This window comes from Amphibalanus amphitrite, unplaced genomic scaffold (genome assembly GCF_019059575.1).
Source record: "Amphibalanus amphitrite isolate SeventyFive unplaced genomic scaffold, NRLGWU_Aamphi_draft 001669F_arrow, whole genome shotgun sequence".
In the NCBI taxonomy this organism is placed as follows: Eukaryota; Metazoa; Arthropoda; class Thecostraca; order Balanomorpha; family Balanidae; genus Amphibalanus; species Amphibalanus amphitrite.
In genome coordinates this window covers 4582-26209 of record NW_024883162.1, presented here as the reverse complement: position 1 = coordinate 26209, position 21628 = coordinate 4582, and the positions used below count along the sequence as shown (strand labels likewise).

The 21628-nt window shown below is 50.0% G+C and overlaps 2 protein-coding genes across 5 annotated transcripts; one reads left to right on the top strand and one right to left on the bottom strand.

The window, feature by feature from the left end:
* The first annotated feature begins 347 nt into the window (after positions 1-347).
* LOC122374544 (N-acylneuraminate cytidylyltransferase A-like) lies at positions 348-9674 on the top strand. Of its 4 annotated transcripts, none has more exons than XM_043353352.1 (6): positions 348-371; positions 2490-2738; positions 3182-3334; positions 3694-3846; positions 4346-4484; positions 7112-9674. In XM_043353352.1, exons 2-6 carry the CDS (start codon positions 2591-2593, stop codon positions 7392-7394), a joined length of 876 nt encoding a protein of 291 aa, XP_043209287.1. In that variant the 5' UTR covers positions 348-371; positions 2490-2590; the 3' UTR covers positions 7395-9674. The 4 variants fall into 4 exon arrangements, with proteins under 4 accessions (XP_043209287.1, XP_043209288.1, XP_043209290.1 ...); XM_043353353.1 differs by lacking the exon at positions 348-371 and adding an exon at positions 1590-1603; XM_043353355.1 differs by lacking the exon at positions 348-371 and adding an exon at positions 2043-2311 and having other exon boundaries at positions 2498-2738.
* Positions 9675-17930: 8256 nt separating this feature from the next.
* LOC122374543 (heat shock 70 kDa protein cognate 4) lies at positions 17931-21149 on the bottom strand. The gene is made up of 2 exons (XM_043353351.1): positions 20787-21149; positions 17931-20029 (listed from the first exon to the last, which is right to left on the bottom strand). Exon 2 carries the CDS (start codon positions 20026-20028, stop codon positions 18073-18075), a length of 1956 nt encoding a protein of 651 aa, XP_043209286.1. The 5' UTR covers position 20029; positions 20787-21149; the 3' UTR covers positions 17931-18072.
* Between the last annotated feature and the right edge of the window lie 479 nt (positions 21150-21628).

The window sequence follows — 21628 nt, the reverse complement described above, 5'->3', positions numbered from 1 at the left end:
TTCTGGAAGTTTTGTAACGTTACTACTCTGCCCCAGGGCCAGTAGGTATGTTCACATGGCGCGTAAACATTGAAATGTCTTTTGTTGTGTTGGTCCGTGGTCGGTCAAGTAATATCCTATTTACACATATAAGATTAGTACATATTAGCTGTACCTATGTAGGTACCGGATAACTGTGAAGTGTAAATACAATCGTAATAATAATGCTAGGTTTAAATTAGTGGTCAATATCAATTTCGCTTAGGCTGCAATACTGCCGCTTCTGCGACATAACAAACCCAGACCGCAAGTAGCACATAGCGGAGGCCGCGGAGGCAGGGCGGAGGAAATCAATGCTCAATAATTGAGCCATATACCGTTCTCTATATACCGTGAATTGAGCAGTATATCGGCCTAGAGACCTTGAGTATATCTCATAAAAACACGAGAACACTGTACAGTAAAGTTTTTCCTTTTTCACGTTACGGTTTTCATTAGCGTAACCTGAGCGTAACAAGGGGGTTGGGAATGGGTATATCAGTAGGCGGAACTATGGTCAAGCGTACCCATTTTCGGGAACGCATTTTCGTTCCCATGTTTGGGAACGATAAACCCAAATATGGGAACGCCATGTAGGCATTATTTAAAACAAGAAAAAGAACTGTTAAATGACGTCCAAAAAATATAAAACGATCGTGAACCGCCTGATAGTTGTCTCAATATTGTTGGGAAAGAGTTTGATATTGTAAGGCCCATCGTAGTTTCAAATCGTTACCCTATTTCTAAAGCAGTCCATCACCCGGGCCGCGAGCCCAAATTTGGGAACGCTCTCGTACACTGGCGCTGCAAGCGTTCCTTATTATGGGAACGGCGTACCCAAAATTGGGAACGATTTCACCGACGCCTTTCAGGGGCTCTTTTCATTAACAAGCATCACGTCCAACGCCGCAAATTATTGTTAACGCAACAATCATCAGATGACCTTTCCGGCAAGACCGTTGCATGTTTCGCCCGGTCTTCTGCGCTTTTATTCCCGTCGATCTCGCAGCGGGCACGCCCCCCTCTGCAGGATTACGTAATCCACAACGCTCAGCGATGTTCAACAAGGTCTTCCATGCCTATATCCACCGTCCGCGCCGAGGGTGGAGACATGTCAAGCACCTGTCTGCTAATCACCGAGAGTTGACGAGCACAAGAAGTATCCAAAAATGGGAACGCTGAATATGTTACACCCTCAAAACACCTAGTCCCAATGAAAATCTAGTTTTTTCCTTTCTTAATGAGTGTAAGTGGCAAAAGGCCTGGTAGGATGGGCACGAGGTATGATCGAAATCAGCATAAAAATTATAAATAAGCCACACCGAGCGACCTATATCAGAGAAATTCCCCCCAAACGATCATGCTTAGAAACGCCGAAGACAAAAACCACGCTCATGACGCTGCTTATAAAACAACGCTAAACAGCTAGCATCCAAATAAAATATGTCTTTCAGGGCTGATAAAATACAGCTGAATGATTTTAAACCACTGAAACTGAGTTTACAACAGTAGTTCGGTAAAATCACTGACGTTCCACGCGGTCGATCGCCCCGACACCAAAAGTCAACAATATTACCTCGGGACTGTCCGCGTGTTCGCTTGCATATGTCAGCATCTGGTGTCGCTAGAATGAAACTTCATAACCAGGCGAAAATTATTATACTTGACCTCAAAATGTAAAAAATGCTTCATTTTCCTTAAAATTGCATGTTAAATGTCGTATAACCCATATTTCCACCATTCTGTCATTTTTAAAAAATCATTAAAAATATCATTCCACGGTCAATTTCCTTGTTCCACGGTCAGATTAAAGATAACTTTATGGAGATTTAGTAGATACTTAAATCAGCGTGCACTTTTTTGAGACGTGATGCACTTTTGAGTTTTAGTGGGCGAACGGCCGAAAAATTGCCTTCCGTTCTCATAAATGGGAACGCCCGTTCCCATATTTGGGAACTCCGTTCCCAAAAATGGGAACGTTCCTATATTTGGGTACTCATGACCATAGTTCCGCCTACTGATATATAGTGTAACGGGGGACCTGGGGTGGTCAAGAATTGGCCAAAAATCATAACGTAATTTAGGGACAGCCCCACTGATGCCGTCCCTGCCCAAAATTGCAGTAAACCCCAGAGTTTTCATTGACACATTTGGCACTTCAACAACCCCAACTACCACAGAGCTTTTCCCTGGCACATGCACCACGACAATCGACATCGGCGGTGCCTCTTCAATTCATATTTCAGTGTACAGCGAAGAGTGCACTGTTTTTGGGGCCTTGGTGTGCACCATAACCCTAATATACAGCTTTGACCATAACCACACTATCACTATTGGTGCAGGCGAGGCCCAAAAATGAAAAAACAGGTGCAGATGCTTATCGCCCTGGGTGCACCACGTGTCAACCAACAGTTGGCAAATTGGTCTGTCACTTAAGGTGTCTGCTGCTGAATAAGGGGAAACTTTTGCAGGAATTGACAATTATTGACTGGCTGTCATTTGTTGCCAATTGCCATGCAGGTTATTGCAATTTAAATGATAAATCTTGGATAAATCGATATCTGAAGCCTCTATGGCCTCAGATTTTACAAAAATGGCAGAAGTTTGCATACTGATCCTTGCTAGAGGTGGAAGCAAAGGTATTCCAAGGAAGAACATGGTGCATTTTGTGAGCAAATCTCTAATTGCTCACTGTATCTCTACTGCTCGAATGGTGACAAGTAGGTAAAGCATTCCAGTATGTATTTTTTATTTTGTATATTTTTGTTACATTATTTACCATAAGGATTGTGCCATAACGATGGTTGCTTCTTTTGTTGATATATACCTCTTAGATTTGAAACCACTGGTTATCTGGTAGGTAGTTCAAAGTTCAAACTATCTGGGCATCAGGGTTAGTTGCAAAATGTTGTTTTCTTGCTGTGAATAGGGTTGAATGTTTCTTATAGATAAATATCACCGTTCAGGACATGTAGTTCCAACAGGTCTGCACTAGTGCACAAAAAAACTTGCTGCTTGTACTGATAGTGTAATTGATAATATCGGTCCACACTCGTCAGTCCTCGACTCTTCTCCGGTCTCCCTCTCCCTCGACCACCGAATCAATCACTGTCAGCCGAACTCTCCTTAAAATCTCCGATCTCCGTCTAATCTCTCCACACAGAAGCCGACTCTGTCTGGGTATCCACTGATGACTCCGAGATCGCAGCAGAGTCAGAGGCAGCCGGTGCCCGCGTCCACCACCGCAGTGCGGCCACCTCCACCGACACTGCCTCGTCACTGTCTGCTGTACTGGAGTTCCTGGGAGACAGGCCTGGTCAGTCGCTGCTGGGGTAGAGGCAGTAACAGCGGCTGGGTTTTGAATGGCAAGGGCTTCATCCCCAATTTAGGTAAAAAGGATATATCTTGCTGACTACCTATTTCAAGCTTGGTAGGGCCAAGGGTAGGACATGGGTCAGTTTAGATTGGTGAGGACAATATGAACTCGATTTGTAAGACTGGCATGATTTTTATATAAAAAAGTGAGTTAGGATTTCCCTTCCCTATATATCCTTGATTTGATTTCTGGGTGTTTTTTGCTGGCTGAACATTGCATGCCACTGGGTTTCACAACCCTTCTATCTTATGTCTACAGCTCTTCACCAGTCTGTTAACTCATTCCACCTCCTCCCACAGAGGTGGGCACCCTGGCGCTTCTCCAATGCACCAGTCCTCTGACCCGACCTGAGGACGTCTCCCGGGCCCTGCAGATGCTCGACGGAAGCTACGACTCCGTGTTCTCACTGGTTCGACACCGACCCGGTCTGATCTGGAGGGAGACGGAGGATGGTGGGTGGAGAGAGAGAGAGAGAGAGAGAGAGAGAGAGAGAGAGAGAGAGAGAGAGAGAGAGAGAGAGAGAGAGAGAGAGAGAGAGAGAGAGAGAGGGAGAGAGAGAGAGAGGGGGGGTGGATTAATGGGCGGGGAGAGGTCATGGGCTTTGGTCGTTTCTCCTTACGGTTTTTGTGCCGTCTCATCGGTTACTCTGTGACGGTTTGCTAAGTTCGTTGGAAACATCGATTCGAGCGCGATTTTGAACGTCTGATTCGTGATTATGCGTTATAATAGGATCGTTGGCATTGTAAAAAATGGCCTTCTAGCTCTAGCTAACAAACATTTGCTCAGTGTGTGAGGGGCTATCGAATATTTACCAGTAAAATTGTATTTAACGTTCCCCGAAATCCAGATAAGTACCCCTTTGCGCTTGAAGCTGTTGTGTAGCTCTGTCTTGTCCCCGATTATGGTATAACGCTTCTATTCCTAATGACATCTCACCGTTTTATCCCCCAGGCGGCCTGGAGCCGGTGAATTTCGACCCCCTCAATCGGCCCCGCCGCCAGGAACTGCCCTCACACTTACAGGAGAGCGGCAACTTCTATGTGACCCGTGCTGCCCTCGTGCGGAGCGAGCGACAACTACAGGCTGGCAGGTAATTGCAGATGTCGCTGCTGTAGCCGCATGTCTGGGGCTTAGTGATCTTATGCGGATTTGTCTTGGACCATGGATTACTTTATAATTTATATGTAATCTATGGTGTAATCCATGCTTGGACTTTATTTTATTCGATCGAAGACATGTAGCTGATACTTCGCGTAATTATTTAATCTGCTTTCATCAGTATATCAGGAGATTCCTGGATAGGGTTTCACCTCGTTATTTAGTTGTTTTTTTTTTTTAGCCGTTTAACGGATGCTTGTGCCTGCGGCATGTAACTGAGGAAATCCTTCGATTATTTGAAAAAACATTGATATCGATAATCTATTCCTCGTCTAAATAACATAAGTCTCACAACTGATGCAGCTCTCCCTGGTCCCGTCGCGATCGCTGCCAGACGATATGTCCACTTTCCCAACCCATCCCCGGCCAACTCCGGTCATATTCGGAAACTGAACACCGAGGGTGTCCGATGGTGTAATCTGACACAGACCCACCCCCCGGTCTGTGTGACCTTTGTACTGTGGTGGCGTGGTGTAGGGTGGCTTTTGGCTCTGTCGGATTAGGCCCCGTGGGTCTGATACGACCATTGCAGCTTACAAGACTATGAAAAGACATGATGAGGATTGGGAATGGATTGAACGATATGATGTATGTCAAAGCTCAAGTGCTGTGTGACGTATCTGGTTTGGCTATGTTTGGTTGGTGCTGTAGTAACTAGCAAATTAAAGTGACCATCCCACCTTAACATTAGTTTTGAGTTGAGATAGCCAAATTGGTGGCCATGGCCTGCAAATACCGGTTTGAGCACTAACAACATCGAAAAATGCTTTAATTCGGAGATATGGAATTTCAAACTTGCAGTTTTCGGATTCTAAGGGGCTAATGCATTGGAATGCCCCCTTAGAGTTTGCGACGTCAGCGCAGATCTAACGATTTTAAATCTTTTACTAAAACGTTTGGTAGCACGCTGTAGTATATGCGGCTTTGCGCGCAACAAGTGCCGCACTTTCAAATAAAGTCGCTAGGAACAGCGGAGATCCCAAAAAGTAAACAAAAGTAAAAGTATCATATCTTGAAAACCGGTGAATATTTTTCGATTAAATTAGGTAGATATTCGTTTTCGCTCTTTCTGGACATCACTTTCATGCTAATTCATTAACTTTTTTGAAGGTGGGAGGGTCCCTTTAATTCGGGCTTTACCCCGCAAGAGATCCTTCCGGCGGGAGCTTTCGCATTGTATTTACAAAGCTTTGTCCGCGTGTCGTATTTGGGTCCAGGGGTATCAGACGCAAAATTTGGCTGGTACTGTTGGTTTGGTAAACCAGTTTAGGTCGGAAAACAGACTAGCATGCTGGGGCTGGGGTTAGCATGCATGACATGCTAGCGTGTGTCATAGCGTCGGTGTGGCCGTGGCGGGTAGACGGGCTGATTGGGTACGGTACCCAGTACCTATGACGTGTTTTGCGTTCCGGTGCGGTGTTGCCGTGATACCAGGCTGGGGCGGTGGTGGGTCTTTGTCTGTGCCGGATATGGCTGTACACTGCGGGACAAGTCCGGTGGGCAGGACGTGTCGGTTGATTGAGTGGTAATGGGTGTGATTGCTGATTAAACAATAAGAAATTTCCGTGGTCCTTAATGTCCTATATGTTATACGATACGATTACAAAAAAAAAAATGTTGCTGTTATGAGACGTGTTTTCCTTACTACATTGAACACGGCCAACGTCTCTTGCAACGATGTCATGAGATAATTTACATAAAACCATGCAGTTTCTATCGTCATTCGACTTGCATCCCGATGTGCGACTTCCCTCGTGACCTACTTTTGCCCCCCCCTCCCCACTCTCCCATCATCAGCACACCCATTGCTCCCTTCGCCCCATGTATGTCTCTGCCTCCCCTCCCCCTCCTCCCCCCTCCCCTCCGGTACCAGGCCGACCCATGAAAACCCGGTCACGTTCGCGTTTTGTCGATATAAGGCCTGTGCCAGGGTCGGACGACCGTCGTCGCTGCCCGCTGCCGCACCCAGCATAGAACGCTGCGGGCTCAAAGCTGGCCGCTGTAACTACCCAGCTCGTAGTGGTGGAGCGGCGGTCAGCCTGGCTATAAATGGGGGCTGTATTTTGTGTTGGGAATGGTGCAGGCAGTGCTGCGGCTTTTCGCATACAGACTGCAGATTGTCAGTCTGGAGCTTTGAGCTTTTTATCATGCAGAATGCAGCTTGTAGCCCTTAGCGATTCTTGGTCGCTTATTTATCGTGCGTTTGGCATTGGGATAGCCATTGGGGGGGGGGGGGGTGCAATGTGCATTGTGAAAGCAGCACTTCTCACCGTCGAAAACGCAATAAATTGTTCGGAGATTGCCGTGGGGTTTAACCGTTTCACAGAATCAGCGATCCTTCGACCTTTGGATGTTATAGCCATTAGCCAGATCCACTCACTCTTTTTTCGAACGCTCATTTGCCCAACAACGTTTCATGTTCCTTGTTCGTGTCTTCTATTCCCGTCTGCATATAACCTCCTCCCCTTCCCCCTCCTTCTATCCGCAGACTCTGAGTGGAAGTACCCCATGAGACAGATGTGGATACTCACCCCCCCCCCTCCCTCCCTTCTTTCACAGGCGGGGTTATGTGGAAGTACCTCCTGAGACAGCTATCGACATCGACACACCCTCAGACCTGGAGGTGGCCCGCCTGCTGGCCCGACGGTCGCTCATCGAGTCACCGAGGTCAACTGCAGAGGTCAATGGGTCAGAGGGGTCAGTGGAGAGGTCAACTGTAGAGATCGGGTCGATAGGATCAGAGGAGGGATCTATGGAGGTCAAGGGGTCAGTCAAGAGGTCAGCCGAAGGATCAGAGGGGTCAGCCAAGAGGTCAGCTACAGAGGTCAGCGAATTACAGTGAGTGATCATCCACAAAGGTCAACGGGTCACAGCGATCTACTGAGATCCATAATCCACCCGACGGCTCACAGAGGACAGAACTGACTCGGGTGACTTTCCAGTCGCTTAGTTATGACGTGAGGAATCTCTAGTGCCAAATGTTTTGACTCAGGCTACCAAACTGTATGAATGTCTCTGCTGTTGAGTTTACCTTATTCACGGTGTTAGTGACGTTTTGTGTCCGGTGACATTTCCAGTGTTCATTAGCCGCACCTTTTCAGCGTGTTTGTACATTATCAGCATTTTAATTTATTTTGTATCATTGACTTGAATGGGGCAGTGGTCCTTGGTGGAACGTCGCAACCAAGTCAATTATTTGAAATACGCCGGCCTGTTCGTTAAAAGTAGCTGAATCACGGTACTACTCAGAGAGCTGACGTCACAGGTTCCACAATGACGTCATACGAGGACTCCTAAGACGCCTTATGACGGCCGGTGGATTAGTGATGACGTCATCTAAGGCATTGCTCGGTAAGGCGCTCTGGAGTTTTCATCAGACTGTAGCGACTGAGTCGGCATGAAATGTCAGGAGTGGAGTGGGTGGGTCCAATCTATGTGCAAAGTGTGAACGGTATCTTGAATTTGATTGAGCCCCGTGTGGTTTCCGATAACGTTATGAGCAGCAGTAAAACTGAGATGGAGTCGTTTATCGTCTAGTCAGAAGTGGCCGAGAATTTGTATACTTATTTTGTGCGAATGTGTGCCTTCTTTTACCCTGGTATACGTTTGGTTGGTTTTGTGATCGATGGAACTCAGTACCAAAGGATTTTAAATGATGTAGAGTTTATTGTATTTACAGTGTTTATGTTCGCTATTGTGTTCAAAAACTTCGAAACTCTGCATATGATTCAATGGTTTATCTAATGATCTCCCAATGCTCGTGAATCGCTTTGGCGGTTTGGCTATGATTTTAATATCGACACTCGTGTTTCTACACTCGTGACCCCCCCACTTTCTACAGGGTGTCCGGATAGTTCTGGCGCTTTTCAACATTTTCTAAAACAAATGCCATTGGTTCATAGATACTAATCAATGGATCAAAACAATGACCAGGGACACCAAGCCACATGCTTCCGCTACGTGCTCATTCAATGTAACCATCGTCGGCGCCGACGACGGCCTCGACGTAGGGGAGGAAGCGTCTGCGGGTTTTGACGATGCGGGGCATTTCCAGGTCCTCCCATGCTGTCATGATGCGAGTCTTCAGCGACTCCAGGTTGGGGTGAGAAATGGCCTAGATCCTGTTCTACAAAACGCGTAGCACGCCTTAGTCGAGCGGGTCAGGTTAGGAGAATAAGGCGGCCTGATCTCATTTCGCCACGGTGATCTGGCCCGGCAAGCTCCTCTGTCAGTTTAGCTTGAATGGCAGCGGCGTTGTTGGAGGGTGCTCTGTGCTGTTGAAATGCGAAGTGACCCTTAGGGCATGTCGTCTTGACCCTCGGGTTGATGTGGCTGTCCAGGAACCCCTCGTGGGCCAGCCTGTTATTCATTTATTCGACATTGACGAAGATGATGGGACATTTTTGTCCATCAGACCCCCGCACTTTCTTCGATTGCCGCGCTGAAATGCTGCTCCGTTCCCATATCGCGTTCGAAACGGTCTGAGGATATTTTCTAAGGAATTCCCGAGTCGAAATAAACCTTTACCTGCTAAACCATTCATCGAAAAACGCCGCATCGCGCTGCAGCTCGAGCCTCGTTCAAGTCGCACCCGGCCGCCGCGCGCAGGCATTCAGCGACAAGGCGCATCTTCGCCCATCTACCCATCACTGAAAACGATTTCAAGGTCATATTTACACGGCCTCTGGCTGAGCAATCAACGAGGGGTCATGTCTGTGATGATTGGCTGAATGTCCAATAATCACAGCGCGCGTTACACGGCGTCCAAAAGAAGCGCCAGGACTTTCCGGACACCCTGTATCTACCATGTCCCCCGTCGTTCGTCGCTTATCATCTCCAATGACACATGACCTCCCCCCCCCCCCCTAACGTGTCTCATTTCCGGGAAGTGCGGTTTGTGCAATGTCACCCTTACCAACGCTCCATGTGTAGTGGGTAAAGCCCTGATAAGGTGTTCCGCTCGAGCGGGGAAAGCGGGGGAAATACTCTGTTGAGTGTTGAATGTTTGATAGGAGGATTGCATGATAATTCGAGTGTTGAGTTCATTGGGTTCGCTACTTTATGGCGAGTTTCTCGTGAGCTTGAATTATGATTTATGAAAATAAATTGCCTCCCTTTGGTACGTTTCTGTTTGATTTCACAGCGGTGGTGAGGTCGCCAGAGGCCAGCTGTTGAGGTCACGGGTCACCAGAGGTCACGGGTCAAGCTAGAGGAAGCCCCGGGGGTCAACGGACGATCACAAGACACGCTTGCGCAGGCGAGGATTGGGCAATGGACGAGCATGTTCAACCAAACAGCATTCAACCCTCCCTTGATCACTAACCCAGCCGACTGTAGCGTTACGGGTGCGACTGTACCCCCCCCCCCCCCGCTGTTCATCGTTCCATGACGGCACAGCGGAAAGAACCGGCGTCAGATGGGGGTCCTCAAACTCCAACCGTCAGTGGATCTTCCTCCGTCTACCACCTGCCAGTCGACCCATGAGTTGTGAGCCCCTGGATCCCCAGGCTGCGGCTGGCGTCAGTGAGTTGTGATCCCCTGGGTTCGTGGACTGGCTGCCTCCCCTCCCCCTCCCGTCCCGTCTGTCCGCCCCTCCCCACCGCCGCCGGGTGGGGGAGCGCCGGCCGGGCGGCTCGGGCGGCTCGGGACGGCGCCCACGTGGTCCGGGGCCGGCTCGGGAACCTTCCACTGCGCGATGACGGGCCGCCGGTGGCGGTGACGGGACGGACGGCGTGGTCGGACCGCGTGGTGGTGGTCGCTGGGTGCTGCGGTCTGCGCTGAGGGCAGAGGCGGGGACAGAAAGTAACAGACATATTTCAAACATGAAATGACCCTAGAAAGTTCAAGAAGATATCAATTCGTAGAAAAAAGTTATTTTAAAGAGGAAGACGAACTTGATGGATGAAACAGGCATGAAACGGACTGGTTGAAGTCAAAAATGGGAAACAGAGGTCCGAGGGCATGTTCTAGTTATTCCTCCCGCCTTTCAGTGCTGGAAATCGTGCCAAAATGCGCATTGTGTAAGCTTCGTCTTCGGTTTGTTTGTAGCGTGTCAGTAGTCTCATTTACAGGTTACAAGTGTACAACCTGCAATATAATTAAAATTACCAAAACCCTCGACGCTGCCACCAAATCCTTTACCCTCTCCAATCGATACTCCTACCTCCGCCCCTGCCGGCCGGCTCCAGTGCCTTTGACTAGCCGCGCCGGCAGTGCGGCAGGGGCGGCGTCAGCTCGATAAATCGATAGTCGGCAGCTGAGCTGCGCGCGACTGCCCCCGGAGACTGCCGCAGGGCCGGCGTCGCCCCGTCGGCCCGTCGGTTATCCACCAGCTGTGGGGCGTCACTAGATGATAGGAAGAGGGCGGGTCAGGGGGGCCCGGGGGCGACTGACGAGAAATGACCTTTTACGTAACATATACCCATTGCTTGCCGTTCGTTCAATTTTGCCGTTCCAGAACACAAATGGAGATGCTGAGAAAAAGTCAGCTGCCACAACTTTTACGGACGCTTCACTCGTGGACGGATCTCGAAATAAGGACCTATTGATTCTTTAGGATCTTTATCTTATAAGTCGAACTCTCAGGTTAGACCAAAATAGAAATGCTGCTTTCTTGGTCGTGTCTCGCTCTAAAATCGGTCAGTGAGCGTCTATACGCGTACAAAACCTATTTCTCTCCCCGCCCCGCGCCTGGCGCCGCCGCTGCCGTCAGCCAGCTCACAGCTGATACGTCATCCTGATCACGGACAGACCACTCCTCACAGCACGCCGTCAGGCTGAGTCGACATCCTCGGCCCAGGCCCAGCGCGCCGCCAACCCAAGGCCGACCCGCCATATGCGCTTCGCGCGCGCGGGAAAAACTCGCGCCCCGCCTCGTCCGGCCCAAGAGAGAGGGAGGGGAGGGAGAGGGGAGGGGCGTCAGCACTGACGTCATCTCTCGCCCCAAGAAGGCGCCGCCGCCGCCGCCGCGCCGGCCGGCCGGGTTTCGTAACCACCCTGTTCCCGGGTAGACTCTGACTGACTCATGCAGTGTCGGCTGGAGCCGAGCCGTTCGCTGAACTTTAGACGGGCGGATGTTAGCTCAAAGGCGGCGATCTTTAGAACAAGGCAGCTGCCACAGGGCAGTGAACTGTTATGCAAGATGTATGTAGTGATAGCGCGAATAGTAAACTATTAATCCGTCGAGACCTGTAACCGTTTGCAGCCTCTACCCAGTGACCCCACCCAAACCCCACCCACCGGTCTCAAGCGAAGGCCTATCTCACCTGGTTGACTCACCTGGTTGGGTTCCCAGTGTCAAGAAATGTAGATGGAAGGAAAGAGTAGGACAGACAGGAACCCTGAATCCTAGACGCGCCAGCCGGGGGAGATCTTCACTTGTGGTTGGCGAGTGCAGAAAGCTGGAATTTAGCGTCTTCCGTTGAGTCCGACGTGTATGCATGTACAAACACACTGTGGTTTTTCACAGAGAAAAAAAAAGAAAAAGAAAATGAATACAGTGCAGAGAGGCCGGCAGAATATGCAGCGCGCTAAAGTTTTGTACAGTTGTTCAAGTAACGTTAGACATAGCCAGGCGAACAAACTCCCATGCAAAGTGTCATGCAGGACCTCCTTGAACCTAGATAGGTTTGGGGCACATACCGCCTCTGCGGGTAGGGCATTCCAAAGACGCATACACCTCACAGTGAAAAAACGCTTCCTAACATCTGTGCGTGAGTGCAAGGGAAAGATCTTGTGACAGTGACCTCTGGTGCGAGTTTGGGGACACAGGCTAAACAGTTCATCAGGAGCAATGCAAGACTTCCTATTGAAGATTTTCCAACACTGAATGAGATCAGCGCGTGTCAGTCGACCCTGAACCGAATACAAGTTCAGCTCCTGCAAGCGATCAGCGTAGCTCAATGAGGCTAGCCCATCGATTCGCTTGGTCCAACGTCGCTGAACCCTCTCCAAGAGTCGCATATCCTCTATGTAGCCAGTGTACCAGACACAAGAGCAATATTCAAGCATTGGACGAATATGAGTAAGCAATAGAAACAACATGAATTCACGCGATCGGCAGACAGTCGACTTTAACAGATTCTGTGCCAAACCACTAGCCTTACGAACCACACCCCTGATGTGCTCGTGAAACTTTAATTGGCAGTCAACGGTAACGCCCAAGTCCAGATGGCTCTCAGCAGAAGGGATCTGTTGGCCGTCAAGGAAGTACTCTGGAGAGACTAGCTTTGATCTAGAGTTGGCAAATCTTAGCACGACACATTTATCTGAGTTCATTCTAAGACCCCATGATGCTGCTGTGGTGTGTAAGAGGTCGATGTCTTTCTGCACATGTTGATAATGAGACAGTGTTGATAGAGCGGGAGCATGAGACACACAGGCATACATTTTAAGATCATCGGCGAAAATCTTATAACTGCTTGTTAAAGGGACCCTCCCACCTTAACATTAGTTTTGAGTTGAGATAGCCAAGTTTGCGGCCAGGCTCAGAAACCACCATTTATCCTGGTCGCAACCCCCGCAGCTTTATGGTGTTCAAGAAATTTCTTTCCTTTACTTGCAGGGTGGGACCAGCGTGGTCCCTATCTCTTAACCATTACGGGAATCTGATGACGTCATCAGGCTTTCGAACGTCCGTTAAATGTTTGACTAAAACGTTTTGTAGCACGCGATGGAATATGCTGCTTTGCGCGCAACAAATGCCGCACTTTCAAATAAAGTCGCTAGGAACAGCGGAGATCCCAAAAAGTAAACAAAAGTAAAAGTCTAATATCTTGAAAACCGGTGAATATTTTTCGATGAAATTTGGTAGATATTCGTTTTTGCTCTTTCTGAACCGAGCGACATCACTTTCATGCCAATTCATTAACTTTTTTGAAGGTGGGAGGGTCCCTTTAAAGGGACCCTCCCACCTTCAAAAAAGTTAATGAATTGGCATGAAAGTGATGTCGCTCGGTTCAGAAAGAGCAAAAACGAATATCTACCAAATTTCATCGAAAAATATTCACCGGTTTTCAAGATATTAGACTTTTACTTTTGTTTACTTTTTGGGATCTCCGCTGTTCCTAGCGACTTTATTTGAAAGTGCGGCATTTGTTGCGCGCAAAGCAGCATATACCACCGCGTGCTACAAAACGTTTTAGTCAAACATTTAACGGACGTTCGAAAGCCTGATGACGTCATCAGATTCCCATAATGGTTAAGAGATAGGGACCAAGCTGGTCCCACCCTGCAAGTAAAGGGAAGAAATTTCTTGAACACCATAAAGCTGCGGGGGTTGCGACCAGAGGGGTGTTCACGGGCACCGCACACTGCTGCGTGCGGTGTGTGCGGTACGTCCAGCAGGCGTGGGGGTAGGGGATGGGTAGGCGGCTCTGACGTCACGGCTGCGTGCGGTGGACGGTCCGCTGTGGCCAGTCCCGACCGGCCACAGCGGTCGCTGTGTGCGGTGACGCAAGGCTGACGTAGGGACGCAGTGGGCGGAGCTTGGAGGCTGTGTGCGGTCCGACCGCACACAGGGTCCGTGAACAGCCCTCAGGATAAATGGTGGTTTCTGAGCCTGGCCGCAAACTTGGCTATCTCAACTCAAAACTAATGTTAAGGTGGGAGGGTCCCTTTAACTGTGAGGCTATGCTGTTCACATATACTAGGAACAGAAGTGGTCCAAGGACACTACCCTGTGGGACACCACTAAGGACATTCCTTGGCCGGCTCCTACAGTCCTTAACACAAACCTGCATCTCCCTGCCATATAGGAATGAGGAAAGCCAATCAAGCAAACGGCCATGGATACCCAGAGACCTCAGCTTAGCAATCATCAAATCGTGACAGACCACATCAAACGCCTTGCTGAAATCGAAGAATATTACATCTGTGACTCCACCCATGTCAGCTGCTCTCGAAACGGCGTTATACACAAGTAACAGCTGATCCATAGTTGACCTGCCTGCCCTGAAACCAAACTGATTTGGTGTCAGTAAGTCATTTGATTCCAAGTAGTCACGAAGTTTGGCACAAATAATTCGTTCCATGCTCTTGCACACCACAGAAGTTAAACTGATGGGCCTGTAATTAAGTGGATCATATCGTCGGCCTTTTTTGAATATCGGTATAACATGGGACAGCTTCCATAGGACAGGCAGTTGGCCTTCCTGGAGAGATCTGGAAAAAATCATGAGTAAGGGACGAGCCAGTTCTGCAGCACAACGCCTAAGTACCAAGGGATTCAGTCTGTCAGGGCCCATGGCTGAGTGTGGGTCAAGGGCCATCAGCGCAGAGCAAATGTCTTCGGTCGTCAGGTCAACATTTTGAAGTGACCCGTCAAACTCCTGGTGAGGGGCAGGGTTGGTTGGTGAGTTAGTCGAATACACCGATGCAAAAGAGGTGGCAAACACTTCAGTCATAGCCTCGGCGTCATCACTCACTTCCCCAGATTGGAGAAGCAGGGGGCCAACAGATGGGCATCCCACCTTCTTGGATCTGATGTAGGAGTGCAGGAGTTTAGGATTTTCAGCGGACCTCTCCATTAGGCTAGCTTCATACAGACTCTGGGATCTCACAGCAAACCCTTTTAACTCCTTATTGACAGAAGCAAACTCTTGATAGGCCATGCGAGACTCATGAGCTTTTCTCCCTTTACGTTCCCTTACTAATTTGTAGGTCTGCCATGCCCTGCGCCGACGGTGCATTAGACTAGTAGGGGGTCTCTTTTGCCAGGATGGTTTACCTCTGTTTGATGTCTGTTCAGGTACAAACTCGTCTGTCAAATCACAGATAAGCTTAGTAAAGTGGTTGAAGGAATCATTGCAATCACGATGTGCTAATTCAAAATCCCAGTCAATAGTCCTTAGTCTCTGGCACATCAGTTCATAACGACCTCTGCTCCAGGCTCTCCTGCTCATCTGTGGGGGACCTGAGGGCACATTTGTACTTTGCATCTCAAATATATAATCAAAAAGAGTTGGGCAATGATCGCAACCTGGGAGTGGGGGACAAACCTCCAACAGTCCAAGGCGGTCTGTCTCAGAAGTCAGTACCAAATCAAGGATGTTTCCTGATCTGGGGTAGGTTGGTTGGGTGACCCATTGAGTAAGACCGGCAAGGCTGAATAGATTGCAGAAATCTCTCTCGAGCATTGAACAGTTCTGAAACCCATTTGGAGCATCCCAGTCAATGTTTGGCAGATTGAAGTCTCCCAAAACAATCACCTCTCTGTCAGTGCAGAAGTCTGAAAGGAAAGACATCAGCATGGTATTCTCAGCTTCCAAGTTTGAAGGCGGTCTGTAAACAACTACTACATAAGTGTTGTAGATAGTCAAGCAGAAAGTTAGCACATTTGGGACAGGAGTTGTGACACCATTTGTAACAACATTTTCTCTCACATATACACAAACACCATGCTTGTAGACAGTACCAGCAACATCATTCTGAATAAGTGAATATCCAGGCATCTGTACAAATGAATCCTTTGTGTGGTTAAGAAGATGTGACTCAGTTATACATACAATATCAAGGTCATGGAGTTTAGCAAAGTTGTTAAGCTGATTCATCTTGGATGGCAAACCATTAACATTGACTTGAGCAATCCGGATCACTGAGGCAGTCTGCAGGCTGGGAGCTAGTTTCCCGAACCCGCTTGGGTAGACGCGTTAGCTGGGGCAGGGGCAGGGGCACCAGCGGCAGCTTGTGGGAGAGCAGCCTGTTGACGTGGAGCATCATTAAGAACATCCACAGGTCTCTGGTCCCCAGCTCTCAACCCAGGCTCCTGCTGCCGGCGGGCCTGGCGACGATGGTAGAGCTCGGTTCTCTGTGAATAAGTCAGGTCCCTGTTGACAAAAACTTTGTCATATCGAGAGCCTTTTAGTTGCTTTGCCTTCTCCAGGATCTCTTTCCGTTGGTCATCATCTGGTACCCTGATGCGATAGAAGTTTGAGTGACCAGTTATAGCAAAGGCTTCAGATGGCTCAACCCTCATTCCCATGCAGTCATCAGTGAGCTGAGCAAACTTCCTGATAAATTCTGAGGCTGAGTTAGCAGGAAGACCCCTGACAATGAGAAAGGATCGTCGCTTTTCACGCTCTTTCTGCTCCTTGAGCTCCTCACGTATCATGGTGCGATAGTCCTGTTGCTGCTGTGGTTGATGAGGCTGTGGTTGTGGTGCTGCAGCTTGGGTTTGGGTGTGTACAGCAGCATCACAGGGGCATGTTTTCTCAGTCTTAGCAGACAGGGTCTTAACCTGAGATGCGAGATCTCGAATGGCAGAACAGATCCCTTTGACTTGATTGAATAAGTGACTGACTGTCTCGGCTAGATGTGGTTCAGTATGGCTAGAGGGAGATTTACCACGATTCTCAACATGTTGTACCTGGCACTTCAAGCACATGAATTGGATTCCTTTACCCTCATATTTCATTATAGCCTCAATGAGCTCCTGAGGTAGACCTGAGCACATTTCATTCCCATGGACCCATTGTTCACATTTGTCGCACCCTATGGGGTCATTTCCCACATCATCCCCACATGTACCGCATAAACACTCTTCTCCCCTAAGTACACCAGCACCAGTGACACTTGCGCTTCTCCCACGCCTGCCAGCACCCCTGGCATTCCGAGACCCTCTGCGCATTGTCCTTGTCAAAGCCAGCCAGGCAGCAGCCCTCTTGCAATCGAGCTTGGCGCGTCACAGGCTAGCAGGGTGTGGAAAGCTTGGCTGAGGCAGGGGAAGGCAAGGCAGGGCCCAGTTGCAGAGCACTAGCATGTGCAGCAGACAAGCAAGGAGTCCAAGGAAGACACAAATGGTACTAGCAACCAGGCATGCAGAGGCAGATGAGCAGACGCGGACGACAAGTAGACGTAGTGTTGACGTTGTCCGTTCATGCAGTCACATGCATGTCACATGCAAATTTCTTGAACTCAGACTCTCGGGGCTCGGTTATAAGCAAATTAGCGACTCCAATGCTCAATGCTCTATGCTCTTGTCTTGATAGCCTGAACTCCCCTCCCTGTCTCCCTCTGTTGTCTTGTAACTCAACTCAATCTTGAACTCTGCTGGGTATCCTGTAAATCGATTGCCTCGTGCTATAAAATCGATATGTTATCAAAAACAATAAATCCTTCCAAATCGTTCACACCTGCTGCGACGGCTGCGACCTCACTGGACCTCACAAGTCCTGCCGGAGTTCACACAGATACAGTTCAATACAAATACAATACAAATAGATATATCCGTCTCGCAATGCTTCCATCTATATGTATTTCCGTCCCAGCCCATTGTCGGTCCCACTTCCTTTAATTTCGTTTCTGCTGTGACCCTGACCTAGCCCGCTTTCCCTGTGTTCTTGACCCTCCCCCTCCCAGAAATCCCAGCAAACATACGAAATCGGGACATAACCAGGAACTTTTTATTCACGCATCAAAACATGTGCAGGGTACGGAGACAAGAAAATAAAACAGGGTGAGCGACCCTCAGGTCGCCACCTTTTTGGTTGACCATTGGACCCGTCTGGGGCGAGGGACGGCGTTTAGTCGACCTCCTCAATGGTGGGGCCGCCGGCGCCGCCTCCGGGTGCGGCACCTCCGGCTCCGGGAGCGCCTCCGGGCATACCTCCGGGCATACCGCCGGGCGGCGCGCCGCCGGCTCCCTGGTACAGCTTGGTGATGATGGGGTTGCAGATCTGTTCCAGTTCCTTCTGCTTGTGCTCGAACTCGTCCTTCTCAGCGAGCTGGTTGGCGTCCAGCCACTTGATGGTGTCGTTGCACTTGTCCAAGATGGTCGTCTTGTCGGACTCGGAGATCTTGTCCTTGATCTTCTCATCCTCGACGGTCGACTTCATGTTGAAGGCGTACGACTCGAGGGCGTTCTTGGCGGAGATCTTCTCACGCTGGGCCTCGTCCTCCTGCTTGAACTTGTCGGCCTCGTTGACCATCCGCTCGATCTCCTCCTTGGTGAGCCGACCCTTGTCGTTGGTGATGGTGATCTTGTTCTCCTTGCCGGTCGACTTGTCGGCCGCGCTGACGTTCATGATGCCGTTGGCGTCGATGTCGAAGGTGACCTCGATCTGGGGCACGCCGCGCGGCGCCGGCGGGATGCCGGTCAGCTCGAACTTGCCCAGCAGGTTGTTGTCCTTGGTCATGGCACGCTCGCCCTCGTAGACCTGGATCAGCACACCCGGCTGGTTGTCGGAGTACGTGGTGAAGGTCTGCGTCTGCTTGGTCGGGATGGTGGTGTTCCTCTTGATGAGGGCGGTCATCACACCTCCGGCCGTCTCGATACCGAGCGAGAGGGGCGTCACGTCCAGGAGCAGCAGGTCCTGCACCTCCTCAGACTTGTCGCCGTGGAGGATGGCAGCCTGGACGGCAGCGCCGTACGCCACGGCCTCGTCAGGGTTGATGGACTTGTTGAGCTCCTTGCCGTTGAAGAAGTCCTGCAGGAGTTTCTGGATCTTGGGGATACGGGTGGAGCCTCCGACCAGGACGATGTCGTGGACGGCGCCCTTGTCCATCTTGGCGTCGCGCAGAGACTTCTCGACCGGCTCGAGGGTGCCGCGGAACAGGTCGGCGTTCATCTCCTCGAACCGGGCGCGGGTGATGGACGTGTAGAAGTCGATGCCCTCCATGAGGCTGTCGATCTCGATGGAGGCCTGGGAGGAGGAGGAGAGGGTACGCTTGGCACGCTCGCAGGCGGTGCGCAGACGACGCAGCGCGCGCTTGTTGGTCGAGAGATCCTTCTTGTGCTTGCGCTTGAACTCCTGGACGAAGAAGTTGACCATGCGGTTGTCGAAGTCCTCTCCGCCGAGATGAGTGTCTCCGGCGGTCGACTTCACCTCGAAGATGCCGTCCTCGATGGTGAGGATCGACACATCGAAGGTGCCGCCGCCCAGGTCGAAGATGAGCACGTTGCGCTCGCCGCCGACCTTCTTGTCGAGGCCGTAGGCGATGGCCGCCGCGGTGGGCTCGTTGATGATGCGCAGCACGTTCAGACCGGCGATCGCGCCGGCGTCCTTGGTCGCCTGACGCTGAGAGTCGTTGAAGTAGGCCGGCACGGTGATGACAGCATCGGTGACGGTCTTGCCCAGGTAGGCCTCGGCCGTCTCCTTCATCTTGGTCAGCACCATCGAGCTGATCTCCTCGGGCGCGAACGTCTTCTTCTCGCACTTGTACTCGACGCGGATCTTGGGCTTGCCGCCATCGCTGACGACCTCGAACGGCCAGTGCTTCATGTCGGCCTGCACCGGGGCGTCCTCGAAACGACGGCCGATGAGTCGCTTGGCGTCGAACACGGTGTTGCCCGGGTTCATGGCCACCTGGTTCTTGGCGGCGTCTCCGATCAGACGCTCCGTGTCGGTGAAGGCGACGTACGAGGGCGTGGTCCGGTTGCCCTGGTCGTTCGCGATGATTTCCACCTTGCCATGCTGGAAGACGCCCACGCACGAGTACGTGGTGCCCAGATCAATTCCGATCGCCGGGGCCTTTGCCATTCTGCAAACGGAGATAAGAGGTTAGTAACGCGCACAGAAACGAAACAAGTGCATAAGTGCAATAAATTACGCGTTACTAGGGTAAATAAGACGTTTACGTATTATATTTGAGCCACTCAAGTCAGGACTGAAAATTGAAGTCTTTGACCTGCTACAGTAGGTACCTAATTACTCACAATAACAGTTTTCACGACGGACTATTTGGCGAATGTACTTATTTGACCAAGCTTGCACCAAATCTCATTACAACAAGCATCTTAAAATCATGGATTTACTCTAAATTTATCAAAAATAATCATAATATGAAAAAAGGGGTCCATTAACACCTGCGCAGCCCAAACTAGCAAGAAACACAACGAACGTAATTTGACACAACCTGCACCTAATCTGCACCAAATGTGTACCAGTTGGCCGCTGTGAAATCGACTAATATGAATAAGTAGTAAGTAGGTACCTACTACACACGGTGAAAAAGTGTAAAAAAAAACGAGGAGCTCCGGAGCAAAAATTCACCAAACATGATTGTTAGAAAAATAGAAATATGAGCGCTTACGCATGTCGTATACTCCAGATAAGTGCGAGAAAATGCCAAAAGAAAGCATACATTCGGTCCGGACAGCACAGTTCAAGTTCGCGCGGTTTCTCGACAGCGAGGCATCAGAATCAAAAGCAAACGCCAAACGACATAATTGTACCGGGAACGCAAATTCATCGAACACACGACAATAGACCGCTTGCACATTTCAGCTGTTCCTTACCTGAATTATTTCGGTACGCAGTCTGGTGCAACAGATCTGTACCGCGCGCACGACCTCCTCCTCTGGAATCTCGCCGGCAAAGAACATCCGGCGAATTTGTAGCATAGAAGCCACTCGCCGACCGCGTCCGGTGCGCTGTCCCCGGCCAGCCAATGAAGTTCGCCGACACAGCCGACGATTCCTGCGTCCGCCTCTGATTGGTGGAGGCGCGGGCCGAGTGCGTCACGAGTCAGCCGGCGCCCGGCGTTGCGTGGCGGGTTTGCGCCTGCGCTAAACCTCCTACTTACGGATCTGGAATGTTCGGTAAAGTGGAGTAGCATAGGAAGTGGAAATATGAAAGGTCGGATCAAGGCCCTATATACCAGGTAGGGTCGTCCGGCGATTCTACCTGATCGTGACGTCAGCTCGTGACGTCATCTGGGGGCAAGTCTTAAAGTCCCGTTTAAGTCCTATGCAAATGGGCGATTTTTAAAGCTCTGTAGAGCAAACTCTGCTAAAGCTAGCACAAAACTAAGTGCATCATCGGAAAGCCGAGACATTTTTCTTCGAATTATCTAGGAAGCGTTTTTCACTAAACCCATTAGTTTTTCCGAAAATGCGTAAAAAAGCCCCCATGCCTCGGCAGCCTCCCTTCCGCCGGCCGCCGCGCCGCCGCGGTAGTGTAGTGGTTAGGATGCTTGCGCCGTAATCCAAAGATCGTGCGTTCGAATCTAGGCGCGGGTCGTACTTAAATCGAAATTGCAAGCAGATTATGTGTTTTTTTCTTGATAAATCACTTATATTACAGCTAACCGTTCATAAAACTATCGATAACAATTGACTGAAACCCAAAATGTAGATTA